Source organism: Tachyglossus aculeatus, chromosome 16 (assembly GCF_015852505.1).
Source record: "Tachyglossus aculeatus isolate mTacAcu1 chromosome 16, mTacAcu1.pri, whole genome shotgun sequence".
In the NCBI taxonomy this organism is placed as follows: Eukaryota; Metazoa; Chordata; class Mammalia; order Monotremata; family Tachyglossidae; genus Tachyglossus; species Tachyglossus aculeatus.
In genome coordinates, this window is record NC_052081.1 from 11,435,102 (window position 1) to 11,452,470 (window position 17,369).

The 17,369-nt window shown below is 39.7% G+C and overlaps 1 protein-coding gene across 3 annotated transcripts in view; it reads left to right on the forward strand.

The window, feature by feature from the left end:
* The window catches only part of XPR1 (xenotropic and polytropic retrovirus receptor 1), a 155,729-nt gene that overhangs the window by 103,201 nt on the left and 35,159 nt on the right, over positions 1-17,369 (forward strand). For all 3 annotated transcript variants that reach the window (XM_038758511.1, XM_038758509.1, XM_038758510.1), the window contains exons 4-7: positions 2,295-2,518; positions 7,376-7,525; positions 7,821-7,904; positions 11,399-11,480. In XM_038758511.1, coding sequence (XP_038614439.1) covers positions 2,295-2,518; positions 7,376-7,525; positions 7,821-7,904; positions 11,399-11,480 — 540 coding nt within the window. The remainder of the gene's footprint in view (positions 1-2,294; positions 2,519-7,375; positions 7,526-7,820; positions 7,905-11,398; positions 11,481-17,369) is intronic.

The window sequence follows — 17,369 nt, forward strand, 5'->3', positions numbered from 1 at the left end:
AGATCCTAGTCAACTTGTAAAATGTAGAGTCTTGTGGGGCTGTAGTTGTTATGGCTGAAAAGAACAGTATGTGGTGGATAATTACTCAGGGCACTATAAAAGACTGTGCACCATCACAATTACCGTTTGAAATATTAGCAGAGAAACACTTGCTGCACGTATTTGTGACTCATAAAAATAAAACCCCAGATTTCAAAAGAAATCTATTTTTGACCTGTACTTAAATAAAACCAACTAAGCCCTCATTTCCTCTTCTCCCACTCCATTTCTGTGTCACCCTTGCACTTGAATTAGCACCCTTTATTCAGTCCACCCTCAGTTCTTACCTGTAAGTGATTTTAATATCTCTCTCCCCTTCTAGACTGTAAGCTCATTTTATAGGAAGGGAATGTGTCTACCAATTTGGTTATGATGTACTCTCCCAAATGCGTAGTACAGTGTTCTGCACACAAAAAGTGCTCAGTAAATACCATTGATGATGATGATGATGGATGATGATTAGTGTAAATAACTCCTGTTTAGGGAACACAGTGTAAGAATGGATTTTTTTTTGCGTTATGTTCTTTGCAAGCAGAGAGCAGTCATCACTGCCAATGTCACTGCTGGTCATAATGAGTCTGTCCCTTAAATTGTTCATTTTCCTCATACTTTTGCTTGGAGCACGGGATTGACAAAATACTGGAAAAAAAAATTTCAAGATACAATAATTTTCCAGTGCAATGTTTTGAGATTGAGAAGAGAATGAAGTGTGTGCTGCAGGGATTGTGTACACTTCATTTACCATCTTAATGATCTGGCAAGCAAAATAGACCAAATGTTAATTAATTTTCTAGATAACTGTAAATCAGAGAGGTGTTAAGATGCCATTCATGCCAGATGGAATTGGTAGGTTGGCCAGTAATCTGCTAAGATTACATCTTCACTGATGAGAGGAATCACATAAGTAGAGAAGTGCATGGCAACACAATGCCCTCCCTATGTGAATAGAAGAGCAGAGAGGATAATTTATTTATTTATTTATTTTATTTGTACATATCTATTCTATTTATTTTATTTTGTTAGTATGTTTGGTTTTGTTCTCTGTCTCCCCCCTTTTAGACTGTGAGCCCACTGTTGGGTAGGGACTGTCTCTATATGTTGCCAATTTGTACTTCCCAAGCGCTTAGTACAGTGCTCTGCACATAGTAAGCGCTCAATAAATACTATTGATGATGATGATGATGATGATGATAAGAGGTTGGGAAGAGAGTGGAGATAGGTTGGTACCTGAGGTTTAAGCAGCCACCCTGAGCACCAGGTTTCAGGTTCAGGCAGTTGCCTTGAATCATGAGTCTGGAATCATGAGTCTGGAATCATGAGTCATGAATATGTTGCCGATTTGTACTTCCCAAGCGCTTAGTAAAGTGTTCTGCACACAATAAGCACTCAATAAATATGGTTGAGTGATTGAATGAATGGAAATCATACGCTGCCTTGAGTGCCAAGCCTGGCACAGAGTCTAGGACTCAGTAGCTTCTGCACTCTGGAAACACCCCTATAGCCCCCTGATTTATGGTGGTAAGAGACATAGTGCCATGCCTCAGGGCTTCGCTACATCATCTGGACCCTGGCAGCAGGACCTGCACATTTTCTAGGGGTGGCAGGTAAATCTGCACCCACCCTCCTCCTCTGCTCCCACCCGCCTTGCAGACTTTATTTCCTTTTTCTGATCATCCTGCCCTTTCATATGAATATTTCTTTTCATATTAAAAAGCATAAATATGATAGCTTGTTAAGTATTAGAATACAACATGACTAGAATTTTTAATGGAGATAAAAGGAGAAGAAATTATTCCTTGGGCTTAGGGATTAAAGGGTCCTTTATGTCAGCCCTTTTCCCACGTTCCTAGAGCAGCAGCCCTTTGTGCTGGCAACTTTGGGTTACAAGTGTGCTAGTCAGGCAGTAGTTTTTCCATATTCCCTGATTCTAGTCTACCTCTGTGATGGCAGTCCACATTTGATTTTTAGATTGTGAGCCCACTGTTGGGTAGGGACTGTCTCTATATGTTGCCAACTTGTACTTCCCAAGCGCTTAGTACAGTGCTCTGCACACAGTAAGCGCTAAATAAATATGATTGATTGATTGATTGATTTGACTATTTGGGCTTCCCCCACCTCCTTCCCACCAATCATTTTTTAAGTCTCCAGCTTTCCTTTGCCTCCTGAAAAGCCCTAGGAGAAGAGTAGAAACCAGAGAGAATCATTTTCCAGCTTTTGTCAGCAGGCAGCTGAATGGTATTCTGTCTCTTTTACAGAAAAACTTGCTGAGGCTCAGCGCAGATCTGCGACCCTTCAGAATGAGCTCCAGTCCTCATTGGACGCACAGAAAGAAACCTCTGGTGTTACTACTCTGCGACAGCGCAGAAAGCCAGTCTTCCACCTATCCCATGAGGAGCGCGTCCAACATAGGAACATCAGAGATCTAAAACTGGCCTTCAGTGAGTTCTACCTCAGTCTCATCTTGCTGCAAAACTATCAGGTAGAGTGTGACTTCTCCAAGGCGGGCTATAGTAATGTACTCTTGGATTATTTCAAAAGCAGGGTGAGAAATTCTTGCACAGATGCACTCTGGGCTCAGTGCTAGGGATTGGAAAAGTATGACTGGACCCCTCTTGTTCCTACTGCCCTCATTTTTGGGATTCAACTCCCACTCTTATAAGGACCCCTGCAGCCCTTTCTTTTCCCAGGGGCTTTCTCTGTCAACTAGGAACTGGCTCTGTCCAGAGTTGGCCTCTGAAGAAGATGGGCCCTCAGTAGGAGGGCTGGAAGTCTCCTCCCATACCAATTTTTGAGTGATCAACAATAGCAGTAAGCTGAGAATAAAGAAGGAAAGTGCTACTGATCTGCCCTGGAAACCACTGTGAATTCTTCCCAATATCCTCATCCACAGCTGATCCTCAAGGGACTCCACCATAAAGCAGAAGCCTTGACTCACTACATAGCAAAGATTCCTTTTACAATCAAGAGCAAATTGGATACAAGAATATCCTTCAACCCTCCACTACAAAAAAAGAATCTTCCCATGAATGTATTTAATTGTTTGTGATTGCCTCAATCTATAAACTGAGTGCCAAGAAAGTAAGAAAATTAGATCATTATAGTTAATATGAGTAAAACACAATAGGACTGAAATATTAGTGCATGTCTTGCTATCCAAAGCCAAATTTAAGAATTTTTTTTTCCAACAAAGCTTGGGAAGCATGAGATAGTTTTCATTTGTAATTGTTACTGGAACTAAGTGGCTACAAAATGAGCCAAGACCAAGAGTGTACAAAAGAGTGTGAAAGCTCCATTTTTCTCTGGTGTATATATTTTTAAGGAAAATGAAATAGAGGTAGATCTTGGATCTTTATATTTGGCCTTCATTGTGATGGGTTTTCGAGGGTTAGAGCATTTAAACTGTAACAAAAAGAGTATTTCCGTGTGCTGCATTTTCTTTATGGACAAGGGGAAGAGGAAGTGACAAGATGACCATTATGAGAAGTTCTCTACCAGCATGGCTTAGCGGAAAGAGCCTGGGCTTGGGAGTCAGAGGTCATGGGTTCTAATCCTGGCTCCGCCACTTGTCAGCTCTGTGACCTTGGGCAAGTCACTTCACTTCTCTGGGCCAAACTGTCAGTAAACCTAATTCTGTTTTCAGTTAGAAAGTCAGTACCAGGGAGAACTTTGTTAAACATCCAAACATAAAAATGTGCATGATAAGCAGATTTATAAATTAAAATAGATATTTATATGAGGCCATATTTTCCAGAGTGTCAAGTGCTATAGGAGTGGGCTTCCTGAGAGCCAGACTTGTGTGGAGTCAGAGAGAATTGTTCAGAATTTGGAGGAAGAAAAAGGTATCAGAGAATTAGAGGGGAGTAGGGAAAGAAGAAGTGCATTATGGCCTAGTGGAAAGAGGATGGGCCTGGGAGTTAGAGGACCTGGGTTCTAATCCCAGCTCCGCCACTCATCTATTGTATGAATTTAGGCAAGTCATTTAACTTCTCAGTGCCTCAGTGACCTTATCTGTAAAATGGGGATTAAAACTTTGAGCCTCATTTGGGACATGGACTGTGTCCAAACCAATTATCTTGGGTCTACACCAGTGTTTAGTGCCTGACACATAATAAGTACTTAACAATTTCCATTAAAAAAAAAAAAAAAACCTGGTCACTGTGGCTCATTACCTCCAGCAGAGAACCATGCTGTGTGGTCTTGAGCCTGTCATTTCACTTGATTATGTGTCAGCTTTTCTGTACTTGGCTTACACTGTAACAATGAAGGCAGTAAAGTTAACATTCGTGAAGTGCTATCAGAGTCAGTGGGACCTGGTTGTAATGACTTGCAGGGGAACAAAAATTAACGTTCCTATAGTCTGATGTAATCTAAAGAAGGAAATCACCCCAATTGGGTAGCCAAATTATTTAACAAGCAGTGTCTGGGTTGATTATCAGTGAAAATTTGAGACTGACCATGTGGTTTGTGTATTGTGGGTAATTCTCTGGGGCTGGCTAGGCATGACATTCTAACAGGGTTTAATATAGATGTGATATAACCGGGTTTCATTACCTCTACATATTATTTTCAGGAAAAAATTTCACTTGATAAGATATGAGAAAATACACATGAAAGATCCACTTGTAATTCATAGTCACTTGAAAAACAAGTGTTGGTTCTTGTTGCCGTCTTTCCTAGTTAGGAGCCATGAAGTGTTTTTATTCTTAAATTCACTGTTCCTTCCCACTTCCCGGGCATTGAATTTGCAATGCCAGATTTTTGACATATCAAGCAATTTGATCATTTTTATTGATATGGTATAGGATGCTTGCATGTGTGATGTATGTATGTATTATATGCATGGTGTGACTAGGTTGCTTATGACTTCACTGGCTAGTTCAGCAAATAGGGAAACTAATTTCTGATGGAGAGAGCTCCTATTCTAGCAAAATTACCTTTACTAGTAGCAAATAATGGTTTAGTAAGTAGCTTCAGGTATAATTGAGCCTCATTTTGACTTTTATGGAAAAGAAAAATCCTCCTATCCTGGGGTGAAATATTGAATTTTTCCAATAGACTATAATTAAAGCCTCATGGCAGCATTACTGCGGAATGTTAATGAATTGAATTTTTGCATCCATTTTCTATTCTCTTTCCACCTCCTCAACTCTCTCCCTTTTTGCATTATTCTCATCTGTTTATGATTCCAAATGGAGTCCGATGGGAAAAGTGGATTCCTTTGCCCCGAAATCCCCTTTGTGTTAAAATGTTAATATAAAAACAAGTTAATGAAATCCAAATCTGCTTTATCCATATAATTATTAGCTGTCTTAAGTGAAATGGCACTGCAGATTTCACCACTCACCTATTTGAATAGTTTTATGATGCCTCCTTGCTAAATTGCATACTATATCATTTCTTAGCAGACTCTAGTAGCCACTATAATGAACTGCACATCAAACTTCAATCCTTCCAGAAAACAAAAGGAGTAACTTAACCACAAACTGTGGTTGGTCAGTCCTGTAATTTTTTTCATCATTAGTAGGAGGAGGAGGAGGAGGAGAAATAGTTGTGGTATTAAGCAGTTACTATGTGGCAGGTATTATACTAATACCAGGGATAGATACAAGATTAATCCTTTCTTTCAAATTACAGTTGGAAATTTTCAACAGAATCCTGCTACTCATCCTCTTTTCGTTTCTTTAAAATTTGTATATGATATGAATAGGAAGATTCAGCGCTTAGAATAGTGCTTGACACATAGTAAGCGCTTAACAAATGCCATCATTATTGATATTATTTAAAGAATGCATTGAAGTGCAATATCCTGGTAGATTCATCTGATCCTAGAAACAGTCTACAGTGTATGGTAAGCTTGTGGAATTTGTTACCACAGGAAGTAGTGAAAGGCAAGATAGCAGCAAAGGCAGAAGATCTGGTCCTAATTCCCAACTCTGCCACTTGTCTGCTGTGTGACCTTGGACAAATCACTTAACTTCTCTGGACCTGTTACCTCATCTGTAAAATGGGGATTACTACTGTGAACCCAGTGAATAAGAGAGTCTGTGTCCAACCTGATTGTCTTTTATCTACCCCAGTTTCTGGCACATAGTAAGCACTTCACAAATTTCCTTTACTTTTTTATGGTATTTGTTAATCTAGAGAGTCAAAGATAGGTTACAACAGAGAAAAGTTAGGGATATTTGAGGAACAAGTAGAAAAGTTCAGAGTTTAAGAAGGCTTTGTGTAGATTCTTGGTAGTAGATCCATCCATGATGATTATTAGATAAAAAAAAGTAAGGAATGTTTGAAAAGATATCAACAAACATGAGGATAGATGTCAAGAAGTGTGTTTATCACAAACATCCTGCTACTCCTGTCAGAGACAGAGTGCTGGACTGGATGGATGACTGGTCTGGCCTTATAGGGCCTTGCTTATGTTCCATTAAGAAGTAAATATCTTTTCAAATAAATTCAGGTCAAATCATTTTCTAAATTTATTTTCTTAATATAAGTAATATAAATGTATCTAAGAGACATTTAGTGCCATATTTAGAGTTCAGTATTTGGATAAAATTGTTGATAATAATAATAATAATAATAATAATAAAAATAATAATAATAATGTTGGCATTTGTTAAGCGCTTACTATGTGCAAAGCACTGTTCTAAGCACTTGGGGAATACAAAGTGATCAGGTTGTCCCACGTGGGGCTCACAGTCTTAATCCCCATTTTACAGATGAGGTAACTGAGGCTCAGAGAAGTTAAGTGACTTGCCCAAGGTTACACAGCAGACATGTGGCGGAGCCGGGATTCGAACCCATGACCTCTGACTCCAAAGCCCATGCTCTTTCCACTGAGCCACGCTGCTTCTCTGATAAGGGTAGGAAGAGTCCACTATTCAAAACTCAGCCCTCCTTTGTATTAACACTGCAATTTTTCAAGGCCAAGAGAATTGAATAGATTAATAATCAAAAGAAGAAAGGAAGTCATAGGAATTCCTTTAAGCCTTCATGTATACTATAATTTTTAGTTGTATTAGTGGTATTTGAACACAGTGTATGCAGACACTGTACTAAGTGCTTGGGAGAGTACAGTAAATAGAGTTGGTATACATGTTCCCTGCCCATAACAAGATTACAGTCTAGAGGCTGTAGAGTACCATTCAGTCAACCAGTGATGTTTATTGAGCACTTACTATGCACAGAGCACTGTACTAAGCTTTTGGGCAAGTACAATGCAACAGAATTAGCAGATGCCTTGCCTTGCCCGAAATAATAAGCTGAGAAATTGAATGTGAATTCAATTCTTCTTAGGTGAGCTAAAAAAAAATGATTGTTTTCTCTCTCTTTCTAGAATCTAAATTTCACAGGGTTCCGAAAAATCCTGAAAAAGCATGATAAGATCCTGGAGACATCCCGAGGAGCAGATTGGCGAGTGGCCCATGTGGAGGTGGCACCATTTTACACCTGCAAGAAAATCAACCAGCTCATCTCTGAAACTGAGGTACTTTGATTTTTGCCTTTTTAATTTCAAAACCCAATTCTTTCTATTCCGTGTTAAAATGGTTTTCCTCCTCCCTCTCCCTACTCTAATAACTAGTGAGTCCTTGATTTTCATTTTTTTCCAACATTAACTACTTGGTGTTTTCTTACTGTGTTAATTTGCTATACCAGTTAAGTTTTACTCAGAGAACGTCAAAAATTACTCAGTACATTTCCTAGAGATGCCTCATGATATTGTTTACGTGACCCTTGGTGAGTGGGCTAGATTTTACATAAAATTTATCTAATTTTTTTAGGCAGTGGTGACCAATGAACTTGAAGATGGAGACAGGCAAAAGGCAATGAAACGCTTACGTGTACCACCTCTGGGAGCAGCTCAGGTAACTCATTTATTCCAGGGTTCAGCTTCTTTCAGATGAATGCCCTATCAATGTACTGAATTTCCCCAGCAGATCTTTTACATGAATTCCATCTTTCATCTAAGTAGCAATAGAAGTAATGATATTGAATACTTACTTAAAAACACTGTTTTTTATTGGTAATCGTTAAGTGTTTACTTTGTGCCAGGCACTGTAGTAAGTACTGGGTTAGATACACAAGCAGATATTCAATCTGTCACCAAATCCTGTCTGTTCTACCTTCACAACATTGCTAAAATCTGCCCTTTCCTCTCCATCCAAACTGCTACCATGCTGATCCAAGCACTTATCCTATCCCGCCTTTTCATTCATTCATTCATTCAATCGTATTTATTGAGCGCTTACTGTGTGCAGAGCACTGTACTAAGCGCTTGGGAAGTACAAGTCGGCAACATATAGAGACGGTCCCTACCCAACAACGGGCTCACAGTCTCAAAGGGGGAGACAGACAACAAAACAAAACACGAAGACATGTGTCAAAACCATCAGAATAAATAGAATTGTAGCTATATGCACATCATTAATAAATGCCTTTAAATTAATTAAAATGTGAATTAATCAATTTAAATCAATTGTCTATTGATTAGTTAATTGATTAAATAAATTAATAACAATGTCTTGACTACTGCATATGCTTTCTCACTGACCGCTCGGCCTTCTGACTCTCCCCACTCCAGTCCATACTTCACTCTGCTGCACAAATCATTTATCAAGAAAAATGTTCAGTTCATGTCTTCCCCACTCCTCAAGAGCCTCCAATGACTGCCCATCTACCTCCACATCAAACAGAAACTCCTTACTTTTGACTTTAGAGCACTCAATCAGCTCGTCCCATCCTACTTCATCTTGCTGATCTCCTACTACATCCCAGCCCTCACACTCAGAAACTCCTTACTTTTGACTTTAGAGCACTCAATCAGCTCGTCCCATCCTACTTCATACTTGCTGATCTCCTACTACATCCCAGCCCTCACACTCAGTTCCTCTAGCCCCAGTTTGCTCACTGTGCCTCGATCTCGTCTAACTCACCGTCAACTCCTTTCCCACGTCCTCCCCCTGGCCTGGTACTCCCTCCCCCTCCATATATGCCAGATCACCATTCTCTCCACCTCTGGAGTATTACTAACGTCCCATCTCCTCTAAGAGGCCTTCCCCTAGTAAGCCATCTTTCCTCTGGCTCGCCTCCCCTTCTGTGTCATCTCTGCACTTGGATCCGTGACCTTTGGGACACTTGATATTTGGCCCACCCCTGATCCCACAGCACTTATGTACATCTTTGAATTCTACAGTATAAATTCTTTATTCATATTAATGTCTGCCTTCCCCTCTAGACTGGAAGCTCATTCTGGGGTAGGGAACATGTCTGCTAATTCTGTTGTACTCTACCAAGCACATCGTACAGTGTTCTACACATAGTAAGCGCACAATAAATACGGTTAATCGATCTGCTGAAACAGAAGCAGTGTGGCTTAGTGGAAAGAGTACAGGCCTAGGAGTCATGGCATCTGACTTCTAATCCTGGCTCTGCCACCTGCCTGCTGCGTGACCATGGGCAAGTCACTTAACGTCTCTGGACCTCAGTTTCTTCATCTGTAAAATGAGGATTCAGTGTCTGTCCTCCCCTCCTACTTAGTCAGTGAGCCACAGGGTCCGACTTGATTAGTGGTTGACATGTTGTAAGCGCTTAACCATTGCCACAATTATCATTACTATTTTGCAGTACCTGTGCATTTGTGTACTTGCAACAATCCATAGTACTTTTGTGCATATCTTCATACCCTGTTACTTAATGCTTACGTGTATATGAGAAAGAGCATGGGCCTATTCGTGGCTCTGCACACAGTAAGCACTCAATACATTTGAATGAATGAATGAGAAGGACCTGGATTTTAACCCTGGCTCTGCCAGTTGCTTCCTGTGTGATGTTGGGCAAGTCACTTCACTTCTCTGTGCCTCAGATTCCTGAATTGTAAAGTGGAGATACCCGTGCTCCCTGCTGTACTCCCTCCTACTTACTATGAGACCCATGTGAGCCAGGGACTGTGTCCCACATTAATTAACTTGTACCTACCCCAGAGCGTAAAACAGTCTTTGGCATGTAGTAAGCACATTACAAAAGCCATTACAAATTTAAAAATTCATCTTAACTCAAACACATATTTCGTTTTCCATCTTCCTCTTATCTGTAAATTATTTTCGTGGCTATCTCCCCTAACAAATTGTATATTCTTCCCAGTTATTGACAGCGATGATCATTTCAGTGGTTCTCACCCTCAGCGTGAACTTGAGGGTAAAATATTATGGTATTTGTTAAGTACATACTATGTGTTCTAAGTGCTGCGGTAGATACTAGAAAAGCAGCGTGGCTTGGTGGAAAGAGCACGGGCTTGGGAGTCAGAGGATGCGGGTTCTAATCCTGGCTCTGCCACTTGTCTGCTGTGTGACCTTGGACAAGCCACTTAACTTCTCTGTGCCTCAGTTACTTCATCTGTAAAATGGGGATTAAGACTGTGAGCCCCAAGTGGGACATCATGATTACCTTGTTTCTACCCCGGCGCTTAGAACAGTGCTTGGCACATAGGAAGCGCTTAACAAATACCATAATTGTTATTATTACTAGTTCATTATGTTGGACATAGTCCCTTGTCCCACTTGGGGCTCACAGGCTAAGAACGAGGGAAGAGGGAGTGAGTAAATCCCCTGGAAAAATGATCTCTCTCCCCAGAGGTGGTGGTTACACTTCTGGTTGTGGAAATTAAAATGAAAATGTTATTAAAGGATTCAATACCTGTAGGGAGGGAATTGAGAAAGTATTTGAGTCAAAGCAAAAGCTTGTCAAATTCAATCTCCTGTCAGTATTGATTGGTGACTTTTGAGGACCCCTCACCACCCATATAATGATGTAGTTGCCTAGCAAAAATATGTTTAGTTAGCCCACTTATCAAATTAATCATTTTTAATTAACCATATTTATTGAGCACTTACTATGTGCAGAGCACTGTATGAAGTGCTTGGGAGGGTACAGTAAAGCAGAGTTGGTAGACGTGTCCCCTGCCCACAAAGAGCTTACAGTCTAGTGGGGAAACAGCCTTTAAAAGTTGTAATGAATCATGAATTTCTACTGACGACTATCTGTGTTTCAGATATTACACAGATCAGAAATGGATGTTAGTCCAAGACAAATGGACTTGGCATCTTAAATTTCTTCTTTAATAAGAAATCATTTCAGAGCTTATGCAATGGGGTGCCTGGGGATAAACGTTCTTGAAATTAATTTTGAACTTGACATGTGAAACGTTCCGAGGCACCTAGCAACCAAGTTTCCATATTATGAGATTTTGGTTTGTGCTAGAGCTTGGCTTTTAAAAAATTCAGCTCAGTGTCTGATGAAGTAGGTCCTTTTTTAGATTTTTAAAGTCAGGCTTTGACCAGAAATATTATTGTTCTGTCCACAGCCTGCACCAGCATGGACTACCTTCCGGGTGGGCCTGTTCTGTGGAATATTCATAGTGCTGAACATTGCGCTTGTGCTTGCAGGTGAGTATCTCCAACTTTGAGTAGACTCATAATTTTTTATTGCTCTAAACACCAGATAAGATGCATTTCGCTAAACTGTCAGAAAGGAAACCCAACCCATCTACCAGCTTATGGTTACATTCATTAATGACTTTGACACTCTTCATTTTCTGTGCATTTACCTCTTTGAAACATAGCTTTTTTACAGGTGAATTCTTTTCATTGTAAGCTTTAATAAAATTCAACACTTTCAACATCCCAGAATTCATTTTGATCATCTTCTGGTTCATTTTTGACCCTGAGGGTGTCTAGGCAATGAAGAGCTTCTATCACATTCACGTCTTATTCTATATCCACTTTCCATTTGTAAGGTTCCTGGACTTTGAGTTCTTGTGCTAGTAGAATGTTAATTGTGATCTCTGTTGCATTTGGATTCTAGCTGTCACAACTGAAGGGATAATGCGAACCTTGGTTCTCAATTATTTTTAAATTATTTTTCCAGTTTTCATTTTGAAATTTCAGTAATTTTAGTTCTGCCCTGTTTCTGCAGACCTAACCTAGGGTGGTCTGCCATAGGTTAGTCCTGAAACATCACACCAGTTTTATCTCATTCTACCCTTTTGGTATGGATTAAGTGTGTTTATTAAATGTGGAATGTAGAAACTCCTAGCTGGAGCCCTACTCCTGGATTTCTAAAATAGATTAGCCATTCTAGCTTGAAAAAAGTAGATTCTTTATTCAGATGTGAAAATTATATTTTTGATTTCCAACAAAGAGTATTTAAATCATGTATATGGAAACAGCTGAGGAAAAAAAATCAGTGCCCTCCTATTGTGCTAGAGACCGGTCAAATATCTGGCTGAAAAGAAGTTTTAATTAATCAGGTCATCCTCCTGGTGTTCCGTCTGCCCTGCCGAAGCTGGTGGTTGAGGACACTGCTTTTTGCCTTTCTTTAATGGCTATGGAGTAGAACTGCTACTGTGTGTATATGTACAGAAGCAGTATTTTAATACATATGTTTATGCACTTAGCTTTTTACATTTGCATTTCTATAAGCTTGCTTTTTTGAACTCTGTGAGATTGTGAGTATGCTGCATGTATATATATATATATATATAGATAGATAGATAGATAGATATATCTTCCAGTGTGTGTGGAATAGGCACGTCTGTTGAGATTGGGAAATGAACACAAGAGTAGTAATGAATGCCCAAGCATGATTCTTATCCTCCAACATTTGCATCAAAAACGATGTGTATATAATTGGTGCTGTTTCACAAGGGAACATGACCTGATTTTCACAGTTTCTCTAAAATTCACATGCTGGCTTTTTTTTAAATGATAAAAATGAAATGTTCTTGGCAAGTGTGTAAATTAATTAGCTTTTATTGAATGACCCCTTTGGTAACCTGCTCTCAACCTGTGCTATAGTGATTTGATACTTGTTCTGATATGGACTTTGAAGAGAAATTGCTAGACTTCAATTTACTTGAATTTCAGAGACTGGTAGATCATAGATGCAATGTATAGATTCTCATGAGAGGAATATTGGAGCTAATACATGATACAGTATGATCCTGCTTCAGCATCAGAGAAGCCTGTTTGACATTTTGGTTATCTTGTGCCTCATTTTGCTTTTCATCTTTTTTCTGTTTGTCTTCCAAGATTTACTTGTGGGGAATATTAATACACACAAAAGCATATTTCATCCTACTGAAGGTGCCATTGTTACCATAGATGTTTTATTTTCAGAAAGTATTGTCTGTGTGTTATACCCCCTAAACTCTATAAATGTAACCAGTAATTGACTGGTTACAGAAATGCTAATAAATAGAAGTCTTTTTGGGGGGTGTGTTGGTCTTTTCTGGTTTTGTTTTAATGGTATTTGTAAAGCGCTTACTATGTGCCAGGCATTGTTCTAAGCACTGGGGTAAATACAAGTTATAACCAAGTTGAGCACAGTCCACATCCCACATTGGGCTTACAGTATTGATCCCCATTTTACAGATGAGGTAACTGATGCGCAGAGATGTTAGATGACTTGCCTAAGGTCACACAGCAGACAAGCGATGAAGCCCAGGATTCAAACCTAGGTCCTTCTGACCCCCGGGCCTGTGCTCTAACTGTGTTCACTCTTTCACCCTTTCTTAACCCACAAAATTAATGTATTCCATTCTCTAGTCCGATATCCCACTGTCTTTTAATAGCACTATAAGTGCCCCAACTTTGAAGATGTAGTTAACAGGTATATTGTACCTCATAAGTATAGACATATATATATGAAACTGAATATATTCAATTCAATTCAATATATTCTCATTCATATATATATATGTATATATATATACATATATATATATACACATATATATATATGTATTAATGTCTCTCTCCCCCTGCAGAATGTAAACTCGCTGTGGGCAGGGAATTGGCCTGTTATAGTGTATAGCACACAGTACACACTCCAATCCCGGCTCCACCACATGTATGCTGTAGACCTTGGGCAAGTTACTTCACTTTTCTGGGCATCAGTTACCTAATCTGTAAAATGGGGATTAAGACTGAATCCCCAGAGGGATAGGGACTGTGTCCAACCCGATTTGTCTGTATTGCAGAATCCAATGCAGGTCAGTGATAAAGAAGCTACTGATTCAATTACAAACACCTCTCAGTTAGCTGAAGTAATAGGGGAACAGAGATATCCAGATATTCGTGATCTCCCTGGCTCATTGTAATTAATAATGCCAACTTTCTCCTCTAAAATTTTGGAGAACTGCTGCTCAAATAACCAAAAGACGATAATGGGAATTTCATTCTCCATCGATTTCCCTTTGTGGACCCAGTGCTTAGTACAGTGCTTGGCACATAGTAAGCACTTAACAAATACCATAATTATTATTAAATGCAACTGAGTGACTGATAGTGACACCTAAGCCATAACATAGGTTTAGCTAAGAAAAATTCATGACACATTTCCAAATATTTTATTGGCAAATTAATATCAATTTAGCTAAGGACTGATTTCCAAATTCATCCAACCTGATGCACTCCTCTGAATATTGTTGATCCTTATGAAGATTCCATATTTTATATATCACCCTCCACTTAATCCTTGAGAATTTTAGAGCTCCTGACTCTTGGGTCCAGATCTCATCCCATCAGCATAGTCTCTCTCTCTCTCTAATAGCAAAGTGTGCTATGCTTCTGATAAAAGCCTTAAGTGTTCAAGCCATTTTGCTGATTATCAAAGCTTTTTTTCTGCTTTTTCAGCAGGCTGCCTGACTTTCACAATCTCAACTTCTCCTTAAAATTTCCACAAGAAGAAATCAAAGGAGCCTGAAATTCCCATTATCGTCTTTCTGCTATTTGAGCAGCAGTTCTCCAAAACTATAGACTAGAGGAGAAAGTTGGCATTATTGATTACCGTGAGCCTTGGAGAACATAAATATTTGGATATCTCTGTCCCCCTATTTCTACAGCTAATTGAGCGGAGTTTTTAATAGAATCAGTAGCAGCTTTATCACTGACTTGCTTTGGATTTGCTTTGGTTTAATGTATCTACCCAGGCATTCCTGAAATGTTGTTTTGCTTTTGTAATATAATATTATCTATTGACCTCTGAAACCACTGACACCAAACAAATGAGCCTGTCTGGAGAGTTAGGGTTGCAAGTCTGATCCTTGAAGTGATGTGTGACAAATCTGAGCCCTCACATTCCACTAATGCTTTCAATGTTAAGCTTTATTTATATGTTTCAAACACCAATTCTGCCTGGCAAAGGCACCTCACTCTTTGTCAGACGCTATTAGGCAGAACACATTTTTCTGGACATTCATTTTTCCAACCTTTCAACCTCACCTCTGACTTCCCAGAAATGCTTGTCCTGGGCAAATTCATGTGCTGTGCCCTCCTAGGTCCCTCATCTTTGTCACCTTGAATTGTTTCTTGAGAGGTATATCAAAGGCTCTATTTTTCCCCAGTTTTAACCCTTTTCCTTCTGCTCTTCCAAGACAGGATTCTGTAAGAATCTAATTTAATCAGCCAGATCTCTTGTCAATTCAGTGAATTAAAATAGCTTATATGCATTCAATTTTATTATCCACCAATTTAAGTAGCTGATTGAGAGAGGAGAACAGAGGGAGGGGAAAAAAAGAAGCAATTTAGTCATCCATACACATGATCAGCACCCATAATTGCTTTCTGAATTGTAGAAATTGAATGTTCTCATTTGAGATGTGGTGAAAGAACTTAGAAAAATTTTAAATAAGCTTCTGGCCAGATTTTCCAAAGGAGTCATAAGAGTAATGGGAAATATAACATGGTCTGAGATGAACTGTGACACATTGTGTTTTGGTTAACTCTACCACTCTTTTCAAGAATCAACCAGTAGTTTTTATTAAACATCAAGTGGGTGTGCAGAGTCCTATCCTATGTTTGGGAAAGTACAATAAAAATAAAAGCTACAGTCCATGCCCTCAATGAGTTGACAATCAAGTTGGAGAGGTGGACACACCCATATTATTTACAAGTAGTGGGAGCAGAAGAGTACAAAGAGAACTGCCAAAAGAAAGAATATAGAAAGATCAATACATGGGTAAGCGAATAAATGCAAAGAGAATGTTAAGCAATATGTAAATAAGAGCCAAAGGGTGGGCTGTTGAGATGATGTGGGTTGAGGAAGAGTAATTCAGAATGTTTCCTGAAGGAGATGGGATTTTAGATGCTCTTTGAAGATAGGGAAAGCTGTGGTCTGGCAAATCTGAAAGGGGAAGAAGTTCCAGGCAGGAGAAAGAGGGGTGAGGAAAGAGTGGGAGGCAGGAAAGTTAAGACATGACAATCAGGTTAGTTTGGGAGGGGCAAAGTGTGGGAGTTGGGGAGTAGCGGAGAGAGCAGATATTAAAGGAGCCAGTTGATGGATAGCCTCAAAACCAAGGACTAAAAGTTTGTTTGGCAAAGAGAGAAATGGATGGCCAGTCGAGTTCTTTGAGAAGGAGCTATGCGTCAAATAGAAAATGATAAAGACAAAAGTGAAGTATAAATTAAAGAAGAGAGAGGTTGGATGCAGGAAGACCAGTAAGGAGGCTGAATCAAAAGTTGATTGGGAGAGGAGAGCATGAAATAGAGTGGTAATAATAATAATGATTGTGGTATTGAGCACATACCATTTGCCATGCACTGTACTAAGCAGTGGGGTGCATACAAGCAAATTGGGTTGGATGCAGTCCCTGTTCTACATGGGGCTCACAGTCTTAATCCTCATTTATCAGATGAGGTAACTTAAGCACAGATAAATCAAGAGACTTGCCCAAGGTCTCACAGCAGACAAGTGGCAGTTGGGAATTCGAGCCCAGGTCTTCCGACTCCCAGGCTCTACCTACTAGGCCATGTAGTAATAATAATGATGGTATTTGGTAAGCACTTACTATGTGCCAAGCACTGTTTTAAGGACTGGGATGGATACAAGGTTATCAAGTTGTCCCACTTGGGGCTCACAGTCTTGATCCCCATTTTACAGATGAGGTAACTGAGGCACAGAGAAGTTAAGTGACTTGCCCAGAGTCACACAGCTGACAAGTGGCAGAGCCGGGATTAGAACCCAAGACCTCTGACTCCCAAGCCCGGGCTCTTGCCACTAAGCCACGCTGCTTCTCTAAGGGGATGCTTCTCTAATGGCATCCCCATGTAGCCATTTGGGTGGAGAGTATGGATAGATCCAGGAAATATTGGGAAGGGAAAACTGGCAGGATGTAGCAGCAGTCTAATCTGAGAATCCAAAGACAGTAAATTGGAGATGACACCGAGGTTGTGAACTTCTGGGTTGAAGAAAGAGGTGGTGTTAACTGTGGTGTAAAAGTTAGGAGAAAGAGGGGGTTTAGAAGGGAAGGTTAAGAAAAGCCACCCTCAAGAGCA